This window comes from Aythya ferina (genome assembly GCF_964211825.1).
Source record: "Aythya ferina genome assembly, chromosome: 16".
NCBI classification, from domain to species: Eukaryota; Metazoa; Chordata; class Aves; order Anseriformes; family Anatidae; genus Aythya; species Aythya ferina.
Window position 1 is genome coordinate 5,443,024 of NC_140315.1, and position 25,134 is coordinate 5,468,157.

Sequence of the window (25,134 nt, forward strand, 5' to 3'; positions counted from 1 at the left end):
TCCCCCCTCAGCCGCCGCGGCCCGGCCGCCATTTTGGGCGGCCCGTCCGCCGTCACCTGACTGCAGCCCCGGCGGGGCGGCCGCGCTTCTCCTCCCTCTGAGGAGAGGGACGGGGGACGTTTAGGGGCGATTCTGTTCTCCCCCCCACCCCTTTCGGGAGCTGCTGTTTGCTCAGCCGCTCGGGTTCGCCTCCGTGCGAGGGGCAGGAAGCACCGGCGGCTCCTCCCTGCGCCCTCCTCCTCCGCCTCCTCCTCCTCCTCCTCGCCCATGTCCATTCCAAGATGGCCGGTAAGTGGGGCCGGCGGGCGGGGGGCGCCTCACCGGGGGCACCGCCACGGCCCAGCCCGGCCGCCCTCGCCGCTGCCCCTCCGAAGCCAACCCCCCCTCCCCGGTGTCTCTCTTTTTGTTTTCTGTTTGTAGGGATCCCTTTGTATTTTGTGGATTTGCAGGATGACTTAGATGATTGTGAGTAACTGTCGTTTTGTTTTGTGTGTTTTTTTGTTTTTTTTTTTTTTGTATATTTTTTAATTTTTATTTTTCCGCTCGCTGCTTGGGCCCCCCAGTCGCTCTCTTTTCCCTCTCCGCCTTTTTAATTCGCGACAGGAGCGAGCTGGGGCCGTGCGGAGCCTCTCAGCGCGAGCTGAAGGCTCCTCCGTGGCTGTGGGGGCAGCTCGGGGGCTGACAGGGCCCTTCCTTCCCTCGCCTTTTCGGCCTCTCAGCCCTGACACCCGCAGCCGTGCCCGCTCTGAGGGCCGGGAACCGCTCGGTGCCCGCCGCCGTCCTGTGGGGAAGGAGGGCCCGAGGTGAGGGGCCGCTGGCTGTGGGGGCAGCTGGGGGCTGTGGCAGCAGCGCCTTGGGCAGCTGAACCTCAGGGAGAGGGAAATGGGCCCTGTCCAGACCCCCTCTGAGAGGATCAGCCCCGTCCTGAGGCCTCAGGGGTCTTGTGGCTGCCGGCTGGTGAGGCTCAAAGGGGCTTTGGGGGTGGTTCCAGGCTCTGGGGGTTCTGCTGGGCATGCACCGCTGAGGTGCAGGCGTTGTCGTGTGTGTGCCCTTCAGAAATGGGAAATAAATGGAAATAAACGCCTTTGTGCGCCAGCTGGCTGGCAGAAGCTAGTGGTTTTAGGTTAAGTACCCTGTTCTTGGTGCTAGGCGAGGCGGTTCAGCTGGTACAGTGTGGAGTTTTGTTAGGGGATTAGAGCTGAATGCGGCTCAGACAATTTGAAGGAGCTGTTGCTTAAGGAGGTAAATCTGTAGCCGCTAATCGCTGAAGTGGTGTTGCTTTGGGAACCAGCTAGGTGCAGGGGGTGGTTTCGTTTGCACTTGGGATGCTGGATTGACATTTCCATTAAAAGACAAACTGATGCTTGAATTTGGTGTTTGTGAGAGACTTGATTTGTTTACCACATAAATGTTTGAGGGGGCATCTTACTGTGAGGGTGACAGAGCACTGGAACGGGTTGCTCAGAGGTGTTGCGGAGTGTCCTTCTCTGGAGATGCATCTCCACCTGGATGTCATCCTGCACAGCGTGCTCTATGTGATCCTGCTCGGCAGGGGCTTGGGCCAGATGATCTTCAGAGCTCCCTTCTAACCTCAACCACTCTGTTACTGTGTAATAGTACTTGAAAATGCACAACAGAAGGCTTTTGCTTCCCTGTCTACTGTAAACATTCAAAATTAGGAAGAAGATGATCTTGAGCAACACCAGGAGAAACATGAGAGCATAATGGAAGCTAAAGCCTTCTTTTGGAAGGATGTGCAGGGACACTGCTTCTGCAGGCAGGGGATCACCCTGTGGAATTTTGTTAGTTGCTGTTAACTGTTTTTTGCTCTCAGTGTGTCAGGTTTCAGCATTTCACGAGTAGGTAGCAGAAAAACAAATGACAGTTCTATTTTTTTAGATGAAATTAATGGTTAAGTGGTGAGAGCTGTTGGTTCATTTTGTGTCTGTGTCTTTTTGCGTGTTGCAGAACATCTTTGATGTTTTTCTTAGAATTAAAGTGTAACTGTGTGTATCTTAATGATTTTAAAGCCATCATTAAAAAGCATTTTCCTTCCTTAATAGTATCTATTTGGAAAGCTAGAAATCTAAAAAGTAAATAAATCAAAATTTGCAAACCTTGGAGTATAATGCTTGAAATGCATGTTTTTAGCATGTAGGGATTTGAAATCATGATAACATTGGAGGAAGTTGCTTAATAATGGGTACTAAAAGATATTGCTTGCTGCAGTAAGTAAATGAAAGAAGTCTGTGTCAAGACCTTAAATGGCTAAAAGCATGCATATGTTGAACAGGATTGAAGTGACAAGGAAATTAGGAGATGCATTTCAATGTGCTTAGGCTGATTTGAAGGCTGTTCTGCAGAGCTCAGCACATCAATCTCACCTGAGCTCCTCTAATCACAGGAGAGCTGCAACAGTTGTTGCAGTACCTTAAGACTTGAAAATGCTTAATTCTCTCTGCCCTAATTAAAAAAAAAAAAACAACAAACAAACAAACAAACAAATCATACACACAAAAATCCCCTTCATAGTGCCAACAAATGGTTAGTTCTTTGAACTGATTGTGTTTTTCTGAATTGCTCCCAATTCCCTTTATTTTTTTTTCTTTTTTTTTTAATCCATGTAATAAAACAAAGATAGTATTGAATTCTGTTTGCTCAGTGTAAAGCACAAACAGAAATAAATGCAAATTTCCCATAATGTTTTATGGATCTTGGCATTGATCTGGGAGTAGACTTCAGTAGGAGTTAAGCGTTCATTCTCCGATATTTTTCGGTCTTTGGCTGTTTCTTTGAGACTGTTGGTTAAAAATTAGTATGATAAGCTGATGAATAAGTCTGTTGCTTGAATGCAAAACTCTGGTTTGAGTCATGAAGTTAATTTAAAAAAAATAAAAGGTTCGGATTAAAAAAAGGTTTTGCCGTATGCAGTCATTAATAAGCATTTTACATGGGTCACTTAACATTTGTGTAAAAGGAATGATCATTTTTAGGATGGGCATGTAAATAAAGGGAAATATATTTGAAAGCATTATGCAAATCTTGTTTATGCTTTAAAAATAACCTTTGATTAAGTTCATGAATTTGGCAATATGGTTAGAATTGGGGCACTCAAGGCGGTTTTCAATTTCTGATACAGTGGAGTTCAGGAAATCCTGTCTAGATTGAGATACTGGGCTAATCCAATGACTAGTCTCTAGCAAAGAGTTCATGGCGCATTTCAGGAAAATTACAGTCAAATAAGTAACAAGGACTGGATTTTTACTTTCTTAAGTTGATGAAATAGTGTTATCCACAGTGAGGTTCAGCTCCATGGGAACAGACAGCTGGGGGGATTCCATTGAATAGGGGGCAAAGCTATCATAGAAGCTACCTAAATTAATAAACTACAGTTTGACATCTTGTTTTTGTAAGGTGAGAAAAATAATTAGCTCAAATATCTCCTTAATAGACTTAAGAATATATATTTTAAAATTGGTTTTACCTCTAAAAACTGTGGAAGAAAAAAAAATTAACTAGTTGAGCTCATGAAGTTGTTACATAGTGAACCAGTATTTAATGTTTTGTGTTGGAAAAAGTGGTTAGTGATACAGTGACGGTAGCTGGTGATGTGCTGTGTAGTTAAATTCGGTAATGCTGTAGGTGGTTCTTGTAGGCTCTAAGCAGCTTTTGAGTCTAGGTCAAACTGAGGCATGGCAAACTCAAACTCAGCAGTCTTCAAGTAGATAGAATAGACTAGAATAGAGTTCAGTCAGAAGGGACCTGCAGAGATCTTCAAATCCAACTGCCCGGCCACTTCAGGGCTGAGCAAAAGATCTTGTTTATAGATGGACAAATTACACACTTGTTTGGTACCATTAGAGGGAAAACGCTGAATGCGTGGTTCACCTCTGAAGGAGTATTATTAGATACAGTAGAAGTACAAGTTCAACATATTTCTGTAATTTATTTTCTGGTATTATGTATTTTAAAATTTGTAAGTACCTATAGCTTCTTGTTTTATGGAAGAAAAATTCTTGAGAGAAGGCAAAATGGATTGTTTCTAACTTATGTGTACTGAGTCTGTGTGGAAAAAATTTCAGGTATTTAACTCTCTTCATCCTCAGCATAAGTAGTTTGCTCTGTGTTCCCTCAAGTCCTAGAAGCACTAATGTGTGCTTAGCTAATATAAATTAAAAATAAAACTGCTTAGGTAGAGAAGTAAAGCATGTTTATCAAGTTTCGAAAATTAGTCCTTGGTGTAGTGTTGTAGCCAGATTTATAATTGAGATTTACTTTCTTGTTTTTTGACCTGGTAGGAATTCTGCTGAAATGTTTGAAGGGACTAATAGTAAAGTGAAACGAGTTCATTTTTAAACTGTTAATTCTGTAACAAGTGCATTTCAGAAATATATATTATAACTGCACAGGCATAAGTATGGTCAGAGTTAGGTTTTGGAGGTGGACAGAGTGTTGCAACCTCCAAAAGGAAATCTACAATCTTAGTCTGGCTTCCTGCGAGCTTTCGGTGCTGCAGTGGGTTACTTCTGGAGCAGAAGCACTGGGTGCTGCCTCTTCAGGTGCTGTGCTTGGTGGGAGCGTTAGCCCTGGGACAGGTGCATAGATGATCCCTATTAGGGCAGTGTAATGTAAGTTACCTACACTTGTGCAAATAAATGTTTTGACACTGACAACTTGAAAAGTATATTAAAAAAAAAGCCTTTAGAAATGATAACGGCCAATTGAATGGAAATAAGGGTGTCATAAGAATCCACAGTCATGCTAGTTACTCGTGTCTTAAAATACGTTGCTGATCACGTAGCTGTGGAGTCGCATGTTTGTGTAAACATTTTCAACAACAGCAACACAAAATCTAATCCCCCAGTTTTCTTCTGTTTGAGTCCTGTTGAATTTTTTGATTGGAGCTCACTGTCTGCAAGAGCGCAGAATTGCTGTTTTACGATTCAAGTAGGTTTCTTGGAAACTGTGTTGTCATAAGTATAGTCTGCTTTTTTTTTTTTATTTTTTTCCTCCTGAGGCCCCCAGGTATAACCTTTTGTCTCAAATATGTTCGATGTAGTTTATTTTTTAAGCGCTGTGTTTCTGTGGAAGATGTTTTGGCTTCAGTTTGTGTCCGATACTAGGAAACCATGTTTCAGTTGTCTTCATCTCAGGCCTGTAATTTGTCCCAGTAACTTTTGCTTTCTTATTCATTGAGGACAGCAGAATAATACGTGTGCTGATAAGTATTTCTTCATTAAGTTAATAATAACTTCTGTGAGTTTGGAAAACAGTGTCTTCTAGAGATTCAGTCTATTTAAGGATACAAAGCAAAAACAAAGTATTAAATAATGGGAAATCAATTGCATATGAAATCAGATTCTCTTGTAGGGGAAAAAAGCAGAGGCTTGGTACCTCTTGGTAATAGAGTATTTGTATATAAAAATAATTTATAATGGGTATTAACACAGTTCATTGTGCAGGTTTCAGATTAAGGAGTTCTTCAGAGAAGTGTCGGTGACATAAACCTGTAGATAGAATAAGAGGATAGAGTTGAAACTTAATTATTCTGATTAAGGTACAGCCACTTCAATCCTGAAGGAGCTGTTGTATCAGAGACCTTGCAATTACATACAGACACCATTAAACCCACTGGCAATTTCAGAGTGTATTATGAAATAATGAAGGCTTCTCTTTAAGATGTGCAAAACCGTTGTAGTGATTGGGCTGGCGCATTGAGAAGGACTGTGAGTTTATTTACCCCGAATACTGGAGATGGGGACGCACAGCTCTTTACGCACACATTTGCTAATCTTCTGAGCGCGTCAAAGGGAGAGGGTGTTTCTGTTCTTCCCATTTTGCAAGCAGAGGAAACTGATGCTATAAATGAAACAAGATTTGGTTTGCTCATTTGTTTAGCCACATCTCTGCTGGTTTCTAATGTGGAAGCACAGTGTAACTTCCCCTCCCTGAGGACAAGAGGCCTGTAGAGCCCTGGCTTGGAGTGCCTGGGCTTCATTCCTACAGGCATTGTTCTTACAGCCCATTTGGCTTGTCATTGTGCTTGCAAATTACTGCCAGTGTTGTGCTTTCTTTACCAATTCAAATACCTAATATTTTGTCCTGCCAAGTCAGAAACTGGCGTGTTTTCTGCAGTGGCTGTCACTCTTAGCACATTTGCTGGCCTGAGAGAGATTACTTCTCGCATATGTGAAGCAGTGTGGCACCATTTGTACTTCAGGAAGGTCACAGGTGTTGTGTGATTTGTGTGAGCAAAGTGTGCTTGGTTGGGGAAGTTGCATGCCCAGAGCAGTGTCAGCTACTCCAGTGTAACTTTTTCCTGTAGTTTTAGTTACTGTACATGTTCCTGTATCTGTTGCAGAAATGAGAGAATTTGTCTGGAAGATTGAGTTGCAGACAGATTTCTTCAGTGCCTATGCTTTAAGAAATGAGCACAGGAAATAATTTGACAGCGAAGTTATCATTTTTCCTATCCCCCTCACAGCCTTATTTTTTTTGCCTGTAATCTATAATCAAGGGCGTGTTACTGGATTCAGTGCCTGTAAGATTTTGGTGGTATGGGGTTGGTATAGTAATACTTGGCTAAAAAGTTCACAAATAGAAAAAAGGTTTAGAAAACAGTAGTTTTGTTTGGGGAATCTCGGTAGTTAAGAACATCTGCAGTAGAAGTCACCCGGTATGTTCACAAATAAAGTTGTTTTCTCTCCAAAGCCACCTGTGTGGTGTGAATGTTTGGGACTCTGTAATTGCGGTGAGAAAAATGTGCCTTGGTAACTTTGAAACAGACACAAGTTTGCTGTTTTAAAGCAATATGCTTTTGCATTTTCTATCACTGAAAATGTCATTTTCTTTTAATGGGACTTACTTTCCTTTTGAATTTGTCTGTCAGTTTGTGGCATGCAGTTCTGTCAGCTGAGCTCTCTTAATTTTGTAGTGTGGCTAGTTCTGTCAAATTGCAAAGTAAAATGTGTTAAAAGCCAAGGATATTGTGACAGCTGAAACAGGTTACATTTCAGTTCCATTTCAAGGCTTGAATTTACTGGTCTCTATGCAAGTATTGCCCTTGAGTTCATTGGGTATAACTAAAGATTTCTTCTGGTAAGCAGTTTTCAGTGGTACACAAATAGTTTTGCTTTGAAGAATAGCTCTAAAAATAGGTAGAGGTATTGGCATATTTTATATTCCAGCATCTTTTGCGGACTTCTGGGTGATTTTTCTTTTCTTTTGTTACTCTTCTTGTCTTTCAAGTTGGATTTGAAGATTATGGACCAGACTGTGATAGCATGAGGATAACAGCATTCTTGGACATTCCAGGACAGGATAATTTGACTCCGCTGGCTCGTCTAGAAAAATATGCCTTCAGCGATAACGTATTTAACAGGTACAGTTACAACAATCACACCTGATGGCGATACAAGTTTTACAGCATGGTGGGTTTGGGGGCATTGCTGTTACTTTCATTATTTTGCTAAATGCAAAATTTCTGTTTGAATAACTGTTATGTAAAATTTCCATTAATAGCTTTTCTTTCTTGTTCATCGAATATCTCTGGACTCAGTCTTTGTTTTTTTGGGGGTGTGGCAAAATTGTATAGCTAATACGACTGAATATTTAGAGAAGAGCTTGATGTGTGTGGGTTTTTTTTAAGTGTCCCTTTCCATTTATTAAGTTCCTCCTGCATCTCACCTGTATGTTGTTGACAAGATATCAAGGCAGTTAATCTGTTGTTCTTCCACAGGCAAATTATTGCCAGAGGTCTTTTGGATGTCTTTCGAGATTTCAGTAACAATGAGGAAGACTTCTTGACTGTAATGGAAATAGTAGTCAGACTCTCTGAAGATGCAGGTTTGAATGCATTTATTTTAATTTTTCTAACTCTGGACTGTGGTGATAACGTGTAAGGCTATTTTATTTGTGTTTCCTTTACGAACTGGCAGTCTTAGTGGTGATATTTCCTTATGTTTCTAGTCTTTTCATCTTTTTCTGTTGTGAAAGCTTTAAAGCAAAACAAAATCCTAGCTTTTTCGTAATGTACTTTCTTTTTTTTTAATTTTCAATTTACTAATGTAGCTTTTACTTCTGATTTATTGGTAGAACCAACTGTACGTACAGAGCTGATGGAACAAATACCTCCAATTGCCATTTTTCTGCAAGAAAGTCGACCAAAATTCCCAACAGCATTTTTTGAATACCTTATGCCCATAGTAGTGAGGTATCTAACAGATGTTAACAATCAGGTAGGTAAAACAGACTGTGAGTTGAATAGTTGGAAAACATGCTGTGGTTTGAACTAGAGATATGAGGAAAAGAGAATAAATTTCCTGTTAATTGATACCTGGTTATTACATATTATTGGTATGTGTTGATTTCAGCACACTTTGCTAGGGAGGTCTGAATATACATATTTTTACCCTAGTGGGTAATGGGAAATGTGTAGGATTTTCCTAATGACATACTGACACAGTCTGTTATTGGAGTTGTAACATACAGGTCCTGACTTCTACTTCACATTTTGGTTTCTCAGGATTTGATTAAAGGGCATCTAACAATTACATTAAAATTTACTGTTTATTACTAATTCCTTTTATTGTTAAAGCTGAGGGATTTTTTTCTATTTTTTAACTTGTACCTCTGTGTTCAATGAAAACAAGCTTTCTGTAGTTCTCGTGTCACTAAATGATGTTTTTACAGTGATAGACTTCAGTTCTGTTCGTTCTTATTACTAGGTCAGAAAGGCAGGTCAAGAAGCACTGCTCATACTGCTGGAACAAGATCTTGTTGCTCAGAGTGACATAGAAAACAAGGTGTGTCCAATTCTGTTGGACCTCTCTGCTCCTGACAGTGATGATGAGTACAAGGTGGAAGCTGTGAATGTAAGTGAATTTGAAAAACTCAGTTTGAAAGAAAGCTTGTATCTTTACCTTTTAGGCTTTTTATTGCTTTTGTTCTTTATTTTTTAGCAGTGCTATTACAAAGCTTTTTTAGAATATATTTATAACAACTTTGTGCAAGCCTTGAATAAGCATAAGGAAGGGGAAATCAAAATTGTACGTACACTTGTATTGGCTTGAGAGCTTTACATTAATAATAGAACCTAAACTTTCTATACCATTATTTCGGTTTCCTTTATTCTTCTATTCGTTAGTTGCTCTGTTGAGAATTGAAACACTGATGTGATATAGTTGAAGCTTGGATCTATGTATGTTAAGCTGTTAAGTGCTGAATCGGTAGGTTTCTTAGTCATTTGTAATGTTGAGCACCATTGGAGAAAAAAAAAAAAAAAAGACAATTCTCAAAGAGTTGGAACAGGGTCAGGACTTGATACATCATGTAACACATCGTGTAACACATGCTTATGTTGTGTAAGCATTAAACTCCCAGTGCTGCGGGCAGAATAGTTGAGGAGAAAGGTGCATGGGTGCCCCTTCCTTTTTACCACTTCAAAAGTAAAGATTACAGCATGTTATTCCAGAAAGTGCAAGGTGAAAGGAGACCTAAAGTCCAAAGAACCTGATTTTCACAGCAGTAAAACAGTTTGCTGTGGTAGGTGCAGTTGGCAGTTTCTCAGAGAAAGGAGCTAAATTAATGAATTTGTTACTAACTAATTATGGAATTAAGATGTTAATTCTTAAAAGTTCTGAGTGTGATTCCTGTAAAGTATGCGTTAGCTTACATATGTGACTAGTTTGTCTTATTCTCCCTTATCTCTCTTCTTGTATGGCAAACTTTTGCCTTATCATGTTGTCTGATCCTATATAGAACTAGGATGATGCTTGTTTTTAAGCATTTGAGCAGTCCTAAGTTTGAGATATTTGCCATATACTTAAAGATTGTGCCTTTACGTACTGGCTAGTGCAGTGGGACTTTGTCTTCCATGTATAAAAATACCGCTGTATGTATGCCACACTGTAAATCATATTGAAAATGTATTTATTAATAAAAGCCAATTCACTGTCTTTTTAATCCAGTTAAATAATGTAAAGAAATATTATGTTCAGGAGTGACAGTACAGAATGATTTTAAATACAGTATGGAATGATTTTAAATAAAAACTACAGTTGTGCTTTACATAAACAAGTGTACAAAAATATGAATAATCTAGAGCACTGAAATCTATTTGATGGTAGTTGCTTTCTTGCTCTCAGAAGTAATTTCTAAGAGGAGGTTTGGGCCATGCTTATAAGTTGTATATTTTTTTTGTCCTTCCTCATATCCCCTTCTTGATTTTAGATAATCTGTAAAATGGCTTCTATGTTGAGCAGAACAACAGTTGAGCACATGCTGCTTCCTCGTTTTTGTGAACTTTGCAGTGATGGGAAATTGTTTCAAGTCCGAAAGGTAGGTGTGTTTTCAACTCTGAAATGCTTCAAAGGAATTTGTATGTACACAGCTATTCAAATGCCTTCTTGAGGAATTTAATCATGGCTTTCACTGATGAAATTTGAAAGGGTCTGGAAGAACAGTTTTAATTTATTAGCATGGCTTATAGATTCTGTATTTCACTAAATAATTAGATAACAGTCCTTGGGGAATAGTAGGTTTTGCACCATTTAATAGTATTTCACAACCTATTTTTAAGCCACAATATTTGGTTCTGTGATGCAAATCAATTACCTGCTCTGTTATCTTATTTCAAAACCAGAAATTCAAAAATAGGTATTAGACATTCTTCCTTTTTTAAAACCTGTTATTGTTCAAAGGAGAAATCTCTGAAGTGCAAGATTCCTTTTAAATCATGGTCAAGTACAAAGGGAAACTTACAGCATAAGAAGTCTTAAAATAATTCATCAGACTTAAGGGTCATGCTGAGCTGCAGCTTGGTCCTTAACACAAGCTGTTGGTGTTGGAATTTGACCTGTGTTACGGCATTATAATTCTGTTTTACATTAAATAAATAGTATGTTAACATAGGCTCATGTAAATTCATTTCAGATTTCAGCTGTTTGGTGTTGTGTGGTTTTTTTTTGGGCAACAAGGGAATGTGCCTTCTGCATTAATTACAGAATTTGAATATAATGCACTGTAAATGGGACTAACTTGAGATGTTGATTAAAGTTTGCTTCAGCAAAGTGCTTAAGCCAGTTTCAGCTATAGCAAAGATAATTCTGTCTGTACACCTAAGTCCTGACACTCATATCATATTTTAATCTGTTTTGTTTTGACAGCTGCTGTTCAAAGTCATTAAAGCTTCCAAGTAGGCTTATTAGTCCTTTTTAATTATTACTGAAGTAGAAGACTCTCTTCACAATGCAGAAGCCTTTTCTGCTATTGATTTCAAAGGCATGTGGTTTATGGAAGCCTGCTCTAATGAGTATTTGTTCAGAATGAGTTAAGGTTACAGGATGTAGTTACATGGCTGAAATTTGAATAGTCAAATGTGCATTTATTACAGGGGTTAAATAATGCATGGTGAAGTTGATGATAAACCTAATGCACTCGAAAGTGTGTTAGCCAGAATATTATTCATGATGTTTTTTGTTTCTTAGATTTGTGCAGCTAATTTTGGTGACATTTGTAATGCAGTTGGACAAGAAGCCACAGAAAGACTTCTGGTAGGTAAAAAATCAAAATCCATTTACAAGACATGTATTTATCAGTTCAAATGGTTTAATAATATTTCTTCTGTTGTCTTTTCTGTTATATAATCTGTTTATGTATTTTTTTGAAATGGCTTTATTGGAGGCTTTGAATGTACTTATATGGCAAAACTGGGATTGAATAGAAATAGAAAATTCTTGTTATGCAAAGCATTTTTAAAATGTAATTGATGGTTCATATGCATACTTCAGAATTACTGACTTTCTCTTTTCCCTGAACTAGATGAGTTAAATTACAACTTCAGGAAAAATAAGCCATTAATTCTATTCTTTCCTAATGTGTGTAGTCAAACATGAAATCCCAGTGAGGGGAAGATAATTTTTTCGAGTTTCTTCAGTTAATGCATTTTTTTAACCTGTCCCTATTTTATTATTTTCTTCACTCATTTTATTCTGAGTTCTCATTGTCTCCAGTTTCCAAACAAATACCTTGATAGTAAGTTGCTGCAGCCTTTGCTTAGTTTTTAATTAGTCTTGGTTTTGTTTATTTTTGGCAGATTCCCAAGTTCTTTGAACTTTGCTCTGATAGTGTTTGGGGAATGAGAAAAGCTTGTGCTGAATGCTTTATGGCAGTGTCTTACACTACATCCCCAGAAGTCCGCAGAAGCAAACTATCCCCACTCTTCATCAGTCTTATTAGTGACACTTGTAGATGGGTAAGCAACTCACTCTATAATTGATGTGTCTTCCCAGGCAGACACGATAATGGGCAAGGTTGTTGGGTTTTTTTTTGTTTTTTTTTTTTTTTGCTGCGATTAGATTCTTATCTAGAAAAAGCTAATATTACCTAAGAGATAAGCCTAAGAGAGAACCTTGTTTTTCTTCTCTTTTGTTATTTAGAATTCCTGTCAATGTTTTTTGTAAGTGTACTGCTCTTCTGAGAGTATGTTGCTTGTGTTTAAGATACTAGTTGAAGTATACAATGATATCCTTCAAATTTGAAATTTTAAAAAAATCCATATGCTTCTTAATATTCTGACACCCTTTGCGTAGGTGTCACTTATTGGATAGTTGGTAAAAATTTGGCATTAAATGAAGCTATTACAGTAACAAACAACTTGGGATCAAACTTTATTTTTTAGCATTAATTCTATGGGAGTTACGTGAATCCTGAATGTTGTCTTTATACTATCCCAGGTTCGTCAGGCAGCTTTTCAGTCTCTTGGCCCCTTTATTTCTACTTTTGCAAACCCTTCAAGTGCTGGTCTTTACATTCGAGAAGATGGGACGCTGAGTATCCGACCATCAACACAAGATGTAAATTCCAATTCCTGTCAACCAAGCAACAATATAACTTTAATTGCCTCTAGTACAAATGCTACATCATCCAGGTAAAATCATAGGAAAGATGTGGTATAGTGGAAGGGAGAAGCAAGAAGGTAATTCCTTTAGTTGCTGCTTAGGGCTGCAAATCTTAAGAAAAGAGTTCCAGAAATGGTATGAAAGGTGAGGTCGTACATGTACGTCTATTTGCATGTAGCCATGTTATTGAAGTGAAATTAACTTAGATGGCTTGACAGGAAGATAAAGGGAAAACTGTCGAAGTAAAGTGTAGCCCTAACATTGTCTTTCTGTGGAGAAAGTAAGCTTCTGTAGTTGATGCTACCTTTTATGAAGTATTTTACTTCAAAAGTACTGTTAGAGATATTTTATATGGATAATTGTGTGTCTGTTATTAGTTCAGAACAACCAATGGAAATCAAACCAGAGCCTTCAACTGAGGAGACTTCAGCTGAAGTGAATATGCCGCTCTCAGTTGAGAACCTGAATAAAGACACATGGGAAGCAAGTTCAGATTGTCGTACAAATCCTGGAGAAGATCTGTCTAGGTTGTCTCAGGATGATAAAGTTGTTGCTGGTATGGTTGAAGTCTCTACAGACAGCAGTTTTCCAGGAACGAACTCAAGGCTACAGTCTGCTGAGGATGTGTTTAATACATTTCTATACTGGCGCCCTCCTCTGCCTGATATAAGTCAGGACCTGGAGTTGCTTCAGTTCAAGACTGAAAAGCACAAAGACAGCTGCTCTGTGCCATGTAATAACTGTGTTGCTAGCAGTGAAATAAAAAAAGTTCTAGAAAGCTTACAGGAGCACATAGATGATCCAGATGTTCAAGGTGAGACTCTGTAATAGAATAACGTTCTCCCCCAGAAAGGTTTCTCCTGGCTTTTATAGAAACCCTTGACTGTGTTTTAAATGGTTTGGTACTCATATGGTGCTAGGACTCACCTGACAAGCCTGTCATCCATAGTCAACTGTTTCTCATTCCGCTAAGTCTTGAGTAAATTATCAATTTTCATCTGTCTGTTTATTCATTCATTTTTTCTGCATGCAACTGGAGTTTTATTTGGCTTCTTTGCTATGCTGTGAGCAGTGGCAGAGTGGCAGTATGGCATATCTAGTTGGCTCCTCATGGCAAGCTAGAAAGGCACCAGGAGAGTTTTTCATGTCTGAGAATGGAAAGGGGAAGGCTTAGAGGTGAAATATTAAAAATTAAAGTCGTGAAAGAAAGCAGAAACTGAAGTGTATGAATGAAAAAAGAAAAAAAGTGTAAATGAGTTTTGGAAAGAAAAGGGAGATAGAAAAGAGCAGAAGTGTATTATGTTCAACTAAAGCAAATGGAAAGATGTTAGCTTGACAGTTATGCAGTGGGAAAATGAATGGTTTGGAGAGACATGGGAGAAAGCAAGAACATGTCCATACATCCCCTTTTCATTCTGACTTTAGTTGAACAGTCATGCTTCAATTCTCAGAATAAGGAGATGTGGTTATTAATCTTTGTTTCCCTTCTGCTTTGACATCCAGAACAGTTATAAAACAGCAAAAGAACTGATAACAGGCATATTTATAAATTGTCCTATCCCCTCGTTTCCAAAGTATTCTAGTATTCTTCACCTTTAAATTATGCTCTAACGTCTCTATAGTCTTGAGACTATATTTTCTTTAGGCCTGTGGAGATATAACTACCTCAAGGTGTTTGCATTCTGACCTCTTAGTAACTTCATGTTCTTAGCAGCAAAGTTTCTCCGACGTTTATTGGTGATGTAGTGGTAAACCCAACCGCTAGTGTTCTGTCCACTTCTGCAGATAAGTTCAGAGGTGGTTTTACTAACTCCTTCCTCTAGCTAGATTGTTGTGGGTTTTTTGAGAAATGTTTTAAATGCACATTATTGCCTTTTCCAGGTAGCTGAAGCAATTCAAGAATATTAATAAAGAATTTACATTAATATGTTTGACAATATGAAGAGTGAAATGTGAACCAGTATACTGTGATACCTTGGGGGGGGTTATTATAAACATGTTTCAGTGGGAGAAGTTAGTAGAATGCTCCTGCTGAAAATGTTAATGTATTCATGTTATTTCTCTTAGTTTATGTGAAGATTTCGTGGAAGAGTAATAGGCCTTTCTAACAGCAAATGTTTGCTAATATGTTTTTGTGAAGCTTAGATCTGATTTCTTTTTATCCTTTCAAATTAAGTAACTAAGTTTAATGCTTTTAAGTGCAGAAAGGATACTAAATGGTCTCTTGCTTTATAACAGCTCAGGTCCAAGTGTTGTCTGCTGCTCTAAGAGCTGCTCAGTTTGATTCTGTTGGGAACTGTGAGACCAAAAAAATGGAAGAGAGCAGTGGCAAACTTCAGAACAAGACTATTTCAGGTGAAACAGCTGTTTCAGATACTACCTGCAACCAGCTGGAGGAAGACACCCTTTCATCCACTGCATCCCAAGATGATATCAGCGATGAGTCTGCCACCAGTATACTGAAAAGCACAGTAAGTGTGCATTGGGCTCCATGACTGAAGTGAATTCTTACCAACTGAAGTAATGTGTATGTTGGTGTAGTCCCTGACATAAGTGACCTGCTTCAGATCTGAAGCCATTACTACATTGTAACTACTATATGCTACTTATTTTAAAAAACAAAATTGAGTGCTATTATTTCTGCTTGTGCACAGGCTACTTAAGAGTTATTTTTTGCAGTAGCCTTGTAGTAGTTTTCAGGGGAAACGTATCAAGTATGGTCTCACCTCTTCCTGCAATCGATCTAAAATTAGCCTGTGATCTTCAAGCAGGAGGCTGAATCAGGTGGTGATACCTACACAGTTCCTGGTTACTATTTCTTGACAGTAATGTACAGATAGGAGTAAAAAGAATCATTTGTGCAGTATTTAATGTTGTTAGAGCTAATTCTGAATGATTAAGAAAAAATGTCTACAAAGAAAAATTGCACATAAGACCTGTACAAATAATGTAAATAACCAAAAACAAACAAACAAGAAAACCCTGTGATCTTTTAGACTTTCTGTGATTTTGGTCTTTTAAACCTTTAGAGTCTTTCAAAGGTTTCCATTGATACTTATTTGGGGAGAGGTGTGTGTGTGTGCTTCATGATTTGATAGGCTTGGAGCTTCCAGTGGTATTTTCCAAAATAAGTGATGCTTTTATCATGATATTGACCTGGAGTAACTGCTCAGCTGCCTTGTTTAATAGTTAAATTCATGCCAAGAATAAAAAATCTCTAAGAGTATAATAAAAGTAACTGCACAAAATCTGAATGAATGATGGGTTTGTTGCATTAAATTCTGTTCTAGAAGCAAATCTATCTGTGATCTTAACAGTGTTTGTAGTGTACAACTGTTGTCTTTTTTGCACTTGTATAAACACAGTGAATAAGGCTTTGTCTCTAAAAGGCTATTTTGTAACTGAATTGCTTTGTTCTTACTGTGATGCTTTGAAATAATTGCAAACACTGCTAAGTCTAACTCATTTCACTAACTAGTATGTCCATTTACAGGATTCAGGGGAACAACACAGAGGAAACAGTGTATTTTTAAAGAAAGACCAGGAAAAGAATCCACCATTTGAAGATGACAAGTCAAAGTTACAGGTGATTAAAATAGCATCTACCTGCTTTAGTGGAGTACTAGACACAGTTCATCTCATCCTTCATACAGCAGTAGCTTTTGCAGTTGATCAGTTGCAGAAGGTGAAGAAATGCTCTGGGCATTTAAAGAGAACTATTTTAAATCAGAAAACTAGAAAAAATATGTTTTTGGTAAACAAGCCTACCTGTTGTCTTTTTGGTGCTTTAGAGGCAATTCACGCAACAGACTTTAGGAGCTGATGATACTGCTTTGTCATTGGATTTAATGTTTGTCTATAGTAAAGAATAAATCTTCAGTTTGATTTGACGTAGTCTGTTCAAGAAGTAATATTTACTGTTCATTGCTGACATCTCTGGCCTAATGGGAAGGCAAATAACTACTCATTTGCAGTTTGTAAAGCAAAACCACAAAATGGGTGTCTTGCCACTGTTCTTATTTTGCTCCCCACTGGTTGGTAGGAAGAGAATACTGCAGCACAGCAGGTATATTTTCTTACTGGTCCTAAATTAATGGAAATGTGTGTTGTTGCTGTGCTCTCTCTTTAGGATATCATACCTCAACCTTTACTAGACCAGTACTTGTCAATGACTGACCCTGCTCGTGCCCAGACTGTTGATACTGAAATAGCCAAACACTGTGCATATAGTCTTCCTGGAGTGGCCTTAACGCTGGGCAGGCAGAACTGGCACTGCCTGAAAGATACGTATGAGACGCTGGCCTCAGATGTACAGGTAAAAAAAACAACAAAAAACACCACCACCAAAACCAACAATAAAAAATTCTTACAGCTTTCTAATGATAAAGCATAATTTTGAGATTCTTGTAGCTTTTGTTCTATTAGCTTTGCTGAAGCTATAACATCATATTCTTTTTTGTAAGGGATTTAAATGTGGAGTAGGAGTTTAAAATTCAAGATTTAAATCAGTCATCATAAATGTAACTAACATTTTCTGCTTCTATGTAGCTTGCCCCATTTGTCAGTCCCTCACGTAGGTGGTGTTTAAAAGCTGTGAGGTTTTTTTTTCCACTTATGGTACCTAATATGTATCTCTTCTTAAACTGTTTGCAGTGGAAGGTACGCCGGACACTAGCTTTCTCAATCCATGAACTAGCAGTTATTTTGGGGGATCAGCTAACAGCTGCTGATCTGGTGCCAATTTTCAATGGATTCTTGAAAGATCTAGATGAAGTGCGCATTGGTGTCCTTAAACATCTCTATGACTTCCTAAAGGTAGGAAAGTGTAATTTAATTTCTGAAGATAGTATCTTCAGAGTTTTGAATTTGATCAGCTTTATGCTAGTAATGTTTTTCCTTTAGTTACTTCATGCAGACAAAAGGCGAGAGTATCTTTATCAACTTCAAGAATTTGTGGTGACTGATAACAGCAGGAACTGGAGGTTTCGTTATGAGCTGGCAGAGTACGTAATTTTCTTAATGTCTGATTTTCATGTATATCACTAACTTGGAAATAGAGAATTATATTCAGAAGTTAGTGCACCCTAATTCTGAGCTAAAAGATCACAACCATTCTTTATTAAGGAACTTAATCAGGGAACTTAGCTACTGGCAATTTTTTTTTAAATGCAAACTGTTGCGATCAACCACAATAGAAACTAAAACATCACATGCCAAAATGGAGATCTGGTTTGCATGTAGCTTTTGAAATGTGACAGTCTGATAGGTACTATTCACTGAGAGTTCAGATTTTACTCAGTTCTGGACTGCATGTAAAATTAGGGAAATGTATATACAGAGTCATTTTTGTATTACATATCTGCAGGATAGAAAAGACTTCTTCAAAAATATATATGTATTTGTTTGGTATTTCCATATGGCTGGGTATATAATGGAGATAGTGACATCTCACAGTTCTTTTTCAACAAGCCCTGTTGATATTTAAAGAACCCGAGGAATGTTTTGTGGACATGGTTTGCAGCTAAAATCTGACCTTCGTCTTTATCTTGTTGCTTTATTTGGGCTGTTGAGGATTTATTCTCCCTTTTGTTGTTTGGCTCAACAAACTGAATCTTACTCTGGTGCAGTGCTGTTGTACAGCAGTCCTCTGACATCTAGTGGAGAGTTAGGTAACTTTGTGTTGTTTGTTGATGTGACTGAAATGAGTCCTGTGCAGTTTTGTAGATTTAAATAATTTTTAAAATGTAGACTTGTAGACCAAAGCAAATCTCTGATTTTTACTTTGAGGGAAGGTACATGACACTGGTCTGAAGTTACAGAGAAACATCTCATTGTACTTCTGTTTGTAGGTTTTTTTGTTATTTTGATGCAACAAATGTGATGCTTTGTTGATACAGCTTGATTAAAAGTTTCTTGCATCTCTTGTGTCTTTTCTAATATGTGTTCTCACCTTTATAAAGAGAAGACCTAACCTCTCCAGGTGCTTCATAATAACCATGGCCTTTTCAAGGCTCCAAGTGATCGTTACTGAGTTTCAACAGTTGGTTAGTGTTGCACTTGGTTGAGTTAATAACTTCTTTGTTTCAGGCAGCTGATCCTGATACTGGAACTCTACAATCCTAATGATGTCTACGACTACTTAAGACATATTGCACTGACTCTCTGCTCCGATAAAGTTTCAGAAGTTCGGTGGATCTCCTTCAAACTGGTAGAGGATTTAGTTCACTTACTTGGAAGGACAGGAGGAATATTATTCTTGAGAGGGATATCTGAAATCACTTATTGTTATATCCTCAGGAGCTTCTGTCCATCTGTAGGCAGAAGTTACCGGCCTTTTGAACTTGCTCTGTTTTGATGCATGCGGTTAAAAGGAAACTCTATAAAATACATTGAGTTGTCTGACTTCTGCATGTCCTAAAGCCTTCCTCATTTGGCTGTATGTGAGTGATAAATGTTTTTAACTGGATAGAAACCAGGAAATAAGACTTTTCAGAAGAACTTTCCCTGAATTCTACCTTTAGAAACAACCAAAGAAACAAAACAAACAAACAAAAAAAAACACAACTGACCTTTCCTCAAAGTTTGTTTAATCTATGGACTTCATGATAATGCCATCATCCCGTAGATGAATGAGTAGAAGGATTTCTTGTTTGTGGAACCATGGATAAAGGCATTATTTTAATGGTGGTTTTATTTTAATTTTGTTTGTTTAACTTGAACATCATCTTATGCTTTCTCTACAGAAGGCTTTTCTCCAATATAAATGTAATAATTCATTAAATTCTTCAGGCAGAGCTGGTTATACTGTATATGTTTGTTGTTTCTTTATAAGGTTCAAATACAACGATGCCTTTTCCTAAGGGCTAAAATTTAAATCTTTCTTCCTTTGCTTCACAGGTTGTAGCAATACTACAGAAGTTCTATGCAAACAATGCAAATGCACTGGGACTAAACTTCATTAATGAACTTATAGTGCGGTTTCGTCACTGTTCCAAGTGGGTTGGAAGACAAGCTTTTGCCTTCATTTGTCAGGTTGGCGCATTCTTTCTCTGAGGGTCTACATACATTTAATTTGGAGCCAGTTTGAGAATTTTCAGTAATGTAGGCAAAACTGAAATTCGGACTTGAGAATTTTTTTAGTGATTCTGTGGGCTGGGCTGGTGTCAGTAGTAGCAAATGGTTATTCAGGTTTGAAGCTGTGGTGAATTTTGTGCTATGCCTCCTGCTGGTACAGCTGATCCGTGTTCCTTTCTACCATCCTAGTAGCCAAGTTAGGAAGTAAATCCTAAACGGATAAACATTTTATAATACCTGTGTCGATGTGCTGGGATAAGGGTTTACAAGATCTCTTTGAGCTAACAATCGCTGCCGGATGCCAGGAACTACTTTGCTCTATTTTCATGCCTCCCATCCATCACACTTCAGCCCCCTACAAAGGTTTGCTTTAATAGGGATGGAGAAGAAGGGGAAGTGAGTTTAATACTGAAAGGCAAAGGAGTGATGACAGGCAAGAGAGCAGTATTTCCTAAAATAGAGCTGAAATTAAGTTATCTGCCCGTGTTGGGTCATCTTCAGAATGGCAAGATGCATTTTTAGAATATTTTTCAAAGGTTGCACTGCAATATAAGGTGTGGTTAAACTCTTAGTTAAGTTAAAGTTAAACTCTGTCTTTTCTAAATGGTCAGACAAAATTAAGGATAAGATAGAAAGGAATGGAAAATGCTGTAATTTTAACATAAATCTTGCTTTCTCATGTTCTGTCCTTATCCTGTAGGCTGTGGTGGAAGAAGAATGTATGCCTGTTGACCAATTTGTTGAACACTTACTCCCCAGTCTTTTAAGTCTTGCTTCAGATCCTGTGCCAAACGTAAGGGTTCTGCTCGCCAAGGCTCTAAGGCAGACGTTACTGGAGAAAGGTGTGGTCATTAATTTCCTCTGAAAGAATTAATGTCTTACAAATGCTGTCCTTCATCTGCCAGTGCAGTTCTTTATAAATTGGCTCACTTGACTAGTAAAAGCCTGTTTGGTTCTGCTTATACTGAGAACACAAATGTATGTTATAATCTGGGATACTGTATTTAAATTTAGATTGAGGGATATAGATTTAGAAATGCATAATACAGTGGCTGTTCAGTCTTGGATTCTAATTGTTCATCATCATCATCCCTGAAGGGCCTGAAACTGACATGGATAATATATCCAATGTAATAATGCTTCATCCACTAGAGGGCAGCTACATACTTGTTTATAGCAGGAAGTAATGCAGTTCCTGCATGTTGCTGCCTATGTTTATATTTGGTGTCTGTAGTGCTTGTGGAAAATAGATTTTTATTGGGAAACTTTAAACATCACCTTAGATTGTATTGTTTTGTTTCAAAACTTTATTTTAATTAAGTCTTCTTTGTGGTCCGTCAAATGAAGTGTCATTCCTCTTTCGTGTGATGGAATTGTTAGCTGAAGCTAACACTTGTAGTAGGAAATAATATAATTTTGTGCGCTGCTACGATTTCCTTTATTACAATTCCTTAGAAAACAAAACTCTTATCATTTCTGAGTTAAAGTATGGAGAGTGTTTTGCGAAACACTGGACAAAGGCAGCTTCCTGAGCTTGCTTTTCTTTGTTGGCATGTTTCCATTTAGGGCTTATCAAAAATAATTTATTTTTATAAATACTTAAGTACCTTATAAGATGAGTAAAACGTAGCGTATTTCTTTCTCTGACAGTTTCCTCAGCTTGCTGTAGTTCCTCTAAGAAGTTCATTAATTGGATGAGCTATCCCAGATGTTTTTGGCATCCTCTATATTTAGGCATTGTGCATGCCCTGTAGCTTTAAAAAAAAAAAATGTTTAATTTCTTCTTTTGGCTTTGATTAAAATTGTCTTTTTCTCACCTTATTCTAGCTTATTTTAAAAGTGTTGGCAATCCTCATCTAGAAGCTGCAGAGGAGACCATTCTAGCTCTTCAATCTGACAGAGATCAAGATGTGGCCTTCTTTGCTACCATAAAACTAAAACAAAACAACATGGACAATACTCCCATTGAAAAACAAAACTAATGCGTTCTTCTGCAATAGCCCTGGATGCCAAAATGGTTATTTGCACAACATTCATGGTTAGTATGAATAAGATGAACAAATAAGAAAATTAAGTTTTTGGCACAAAGTGACAAAACAGCTAGAAAGGGCTTTTTGAGAAATACCATACTTCTTATTTCATGACCACCTTTCATCTACAGATGTTTCTACGTTTGTCTGATATGCATGAGCAATTTATTTCTTTTCCTAAATGTGGGTGGTAACTCTGATCTTACCTGCAGTTCAGTATTGTATGTAAATTCTTGCACATACTCAGTGTTTCAGTGTAATTGAAATTTCTTTTTTAACAAAACAGTTCCTGTAGTAGTCTGCTATAAGCTTCTAATGTTTTTTGAATCTTTTTTTGATTATAGCAAACTTACATACAGATATTTTTCTCATTTGTTACTGTAGCTTTTGTATCATTTCAAATATTGTGTTTTATTTTGTCTGAAAGAAGTGTATGTATGTGAATAGCTCTTAAATTTCAACAAAAAAAAGGATGAAGAATTTAATTCTGTATCAGTGGGGAAAAAAGTTCAATCATTTCATTTTATAAAGTAGTTATTCTGCTAGAGCTAAGGCATGATTCGTTTTTACTTAATATAATGTGATAATTTTCAAAGCACAGAGTTTGACATTCTTTGTATATCGTGACTTTTCTATTTTATTTCTAAACTATACTCCTACAGGTGTTAACACTGTCTGTTTCTATTACTGCTGGTGCTGGTTAGTTGTAGATAGACCATTAATTTTCCAAACTGAAAATTACTCATTCTGCTCTGCTGAAGTTCCCTTCAACTAAAGGATTCAGTTCCTTCAGCGTGTGCTATTTCTTTAGAAGGGTGTTAGAGTTTTACAGACTTAAGCTTTTTTACAGGTCTCTTTCATTCCTACTTCATTTGAAAAGCACCTTTTAACTGGTCCAACATTCAGATCCCCATCAGCCTGTTAATTTGTTTGTAAGACACGGGATATATAAATTCTGGAGAAACTTCCCGTAGTAAGTGTTCAGAAAGAAGGTGTTAATGCAGTTTATAACTTCTGTGGATTCTGTGGTCAGGGTTGGGGCAGACGACAAATGGAGGCTATTGAGATCTTTAAGCTTACATAGGACATGCCTTCTGTGTATTTAGATGACTGTTTCAGAAGAAGGATGGAGTTAGTATACAGGTAGAGCAAAATTCTGTTAATAAAATCTGAGAGCATCTGACTGGTTTGCAAAATTCCAAAACTAATATGTTTTGGTGGATCCTGTTTTCTGTCATGTCCCAAACCTGTTGTTAGAATGGGGCTTGAAAAAAAAAAAAAAAAAAAAAAACTCTCTTCAGATTTTGGATCGGTACTTAGTCCTGTTCAAAAACTAATGATTACTAAAGAAACGTTTTTATGTAATGATACTTACTTTCTCAGTGAACACAATTTGTCATAAATAGGCCTGTGGAACTGTTTCTTTTCCCCTTGTTTCACTGTTATTACTAGTAAGTAGTTCAAGTGGGTGAAGATTTTTGCAGAAATAACTTTTTTCCTTCTTTTGTTTTAAATCTGGCTTGTCTGTGATAGAGCAAGTAGGTTCCTCAGCTGGGCTCTACTTTCTGAGGGTTCAGTTATGCTGAAAAACTGAATGTTTGTCTAACTAGTCTTGTATTATAATGTACAGTATTTGTATTAAATTGTTTCCTTGTGAGCTCACAAAATGCTTTTGGAAGCAAAAGGCAGAAATGTACCACTGCTATCACTGCTCTTACAGTAAACAGTATAAACTCTGTAAATTCTGCAACATTCTACATTTAATTTTTTACAATTTTTTATAATTTAAAATGGTTCTTCACTACAGACTTTTTATGATTGCGATTTCTTAACAAAAGACCCCTCAAGTTAATTTTTTCTAGTTCTAATATCTTTTTCTAATGCTGGCATTACACTAGTATTTTCTAACAGTTCAAATTTTCTAAGGCCTTTCTGACAAGGTTTTACTTCTGTTTTTCTATTATCAGTTCATTAAATTTCTCAGCACTGATCAAATTTTTTAAGTGTGTGTGTGTATGTAAGTATGTTTGAAATGTACATATACTAGATACTTTGAACATTAACCCAACCCAGGTTTCTGTTTGTCAGATAATCTTTTAATAATTACCTTTTCTTGCAATAATCCACTGGAAAACACAAGCTTTTGTATGATTTAGTGTGTTTGATTAGTGTTCATTAAGGATTTTTTAATTAAAATATTTGTAAACAATAAGCCACCAGCTATAGAAGTTCACTAAAAGGCTAAACAAAGTTGCTTGTTTTTTAACAACATTTGGTACCTCTCTAGCTCCAGAAATCAAAATCATGTCTATTCCAGATGATAAGATTTCAGTAGAGCATTTAAAACCTTTTTCAGCTCTACAGTTGCATGCACTAACGGAGGGCACCATAGTTTTGGGGTATGTTTTTTTTTTTGTTTTTTTTTGTAGGCAATGTGCAGGTCTGTTAAAACAGGTTTACCCTTTACAAGGTTTGCCTTTTTGTTTTAATTTTATACTAGAAGTGGTTTCAGCATGACTAAAGACCGCACTTTACGTCTTGTAATAGACAAATGTATGCAATGATGAGTAAAGCTGTGTGTTAACATACAATTCTCTGGGTTGTTTAAATTATGCAAAAATATGTATTTTAAAAGCCAGATGGAGCAAAGTTAGGTAGCTGATCCACTCTCACAAAAGCAGTAAGAATATCACTTCAAAGCATTTCTAGCTAAGGAACATGAGAATAACGTTAGTGGGTGCAATATTGCTTGAATGCTATAGGGAATTATCAAGCACTTGTAATCCAAAGCATGTTAGTCATGTTACTTAGAACTCGAATTCACTGGTAACTTATGTATGATGTACACTTGGCATCTGTGAGGATGCTGCCCTAGTGGCAGTTGTGACTGTACACAGTGTTGTTTAGAACCCAATTAAATGAGGACACTCTGGCAGTGTCATTCATTTGTCAGAATAGAGAATCTATGTAACTTTGTATTTATCTCAATAAATTCTGTGACTGTTTTATAAATCAATGTGTAGTAACTGGCTTTTGTTACAAGTGGGGTGTGAATGTATTCTTTTGGTTAGTGAAACTTCTCCCTAGCAAAATTAACTGCTTTCTTACACCAGGGTTGAGTGTGGAATTCA

At 37.5% G+C, this 25,134-nt stretch overlaps 1 protein-coding gene across 2 annotated transcripts; it reads left to right on the forward strand.

The window, feature by feature from the left end:
• Positions 1–53: 53 nt before the first annotated feature.
• On the forward strand, positions 54–25,019 carry LOC311445957 (serine/threonine-protein phosphatase 4 regulatory subunit 1-like). Of its 2 annotated transcripts, XM_084538577.1 has the most exons (20): positions 54–288; positions 421–465; positions 7,249–7,381; positions 7,739–7,845; positions 8,095–8,237; positions 8,727–8,873; positions 10,231–10,338; positions 11,487–11,552; positions 12,095–12,253; positions 12,735–12,928; positions 13,277–13,713; positions 15,138–15,370; positions 16,393–16,485; positions 17,029–17,214; positions 17,553–17,714; positions 17,802–17,902; positions 18,987–19,107; positions 19,797–19,931; positions 20,674–20,815; positions 21,801–25,019. In XM_084538577.1, the coding sequence occupies exons 1-20, from the start codon at positions 282–284 to the stop codon at positions 21,953–21,955; spliced, it is 2,874 nt and encodes a 957-aa protein (XP_084394703.1). In that variant the 5' UTR covers positions 54–281; the 3' UTR covers positions 21,956–25,019. The 2 variants fall into 2 exon arrangements, with proteins under 2 accessions (XP_084394703.1, XP_084394704.1); XM_084538578.1 differs by lacking the exon at positions 421–465 and having other exon boundaries at positions 154–288.
• The last annotated feature ends 115 nt before the right edge of the window (positions 25,020–25,134 follow it).

Coding starts and splice junctions, on each gene's coding strand:
- LOC311445957 (XM_084538577.1), top strand. Junction 7,382..7,738: donor AGCGATAACGTATTTAACAG/GTACAGTTACAA, acceptor GTTCTTCCACAG/GCAAATTATTGCCAGAGGTC. Junction 17,715..17,801: donor ATCTCTATGACTTCCTAAAG/GTAGGAAAGTGT, acceptor TTTTTCCTTTAG/TTACTTCATGCAGACAAAAG.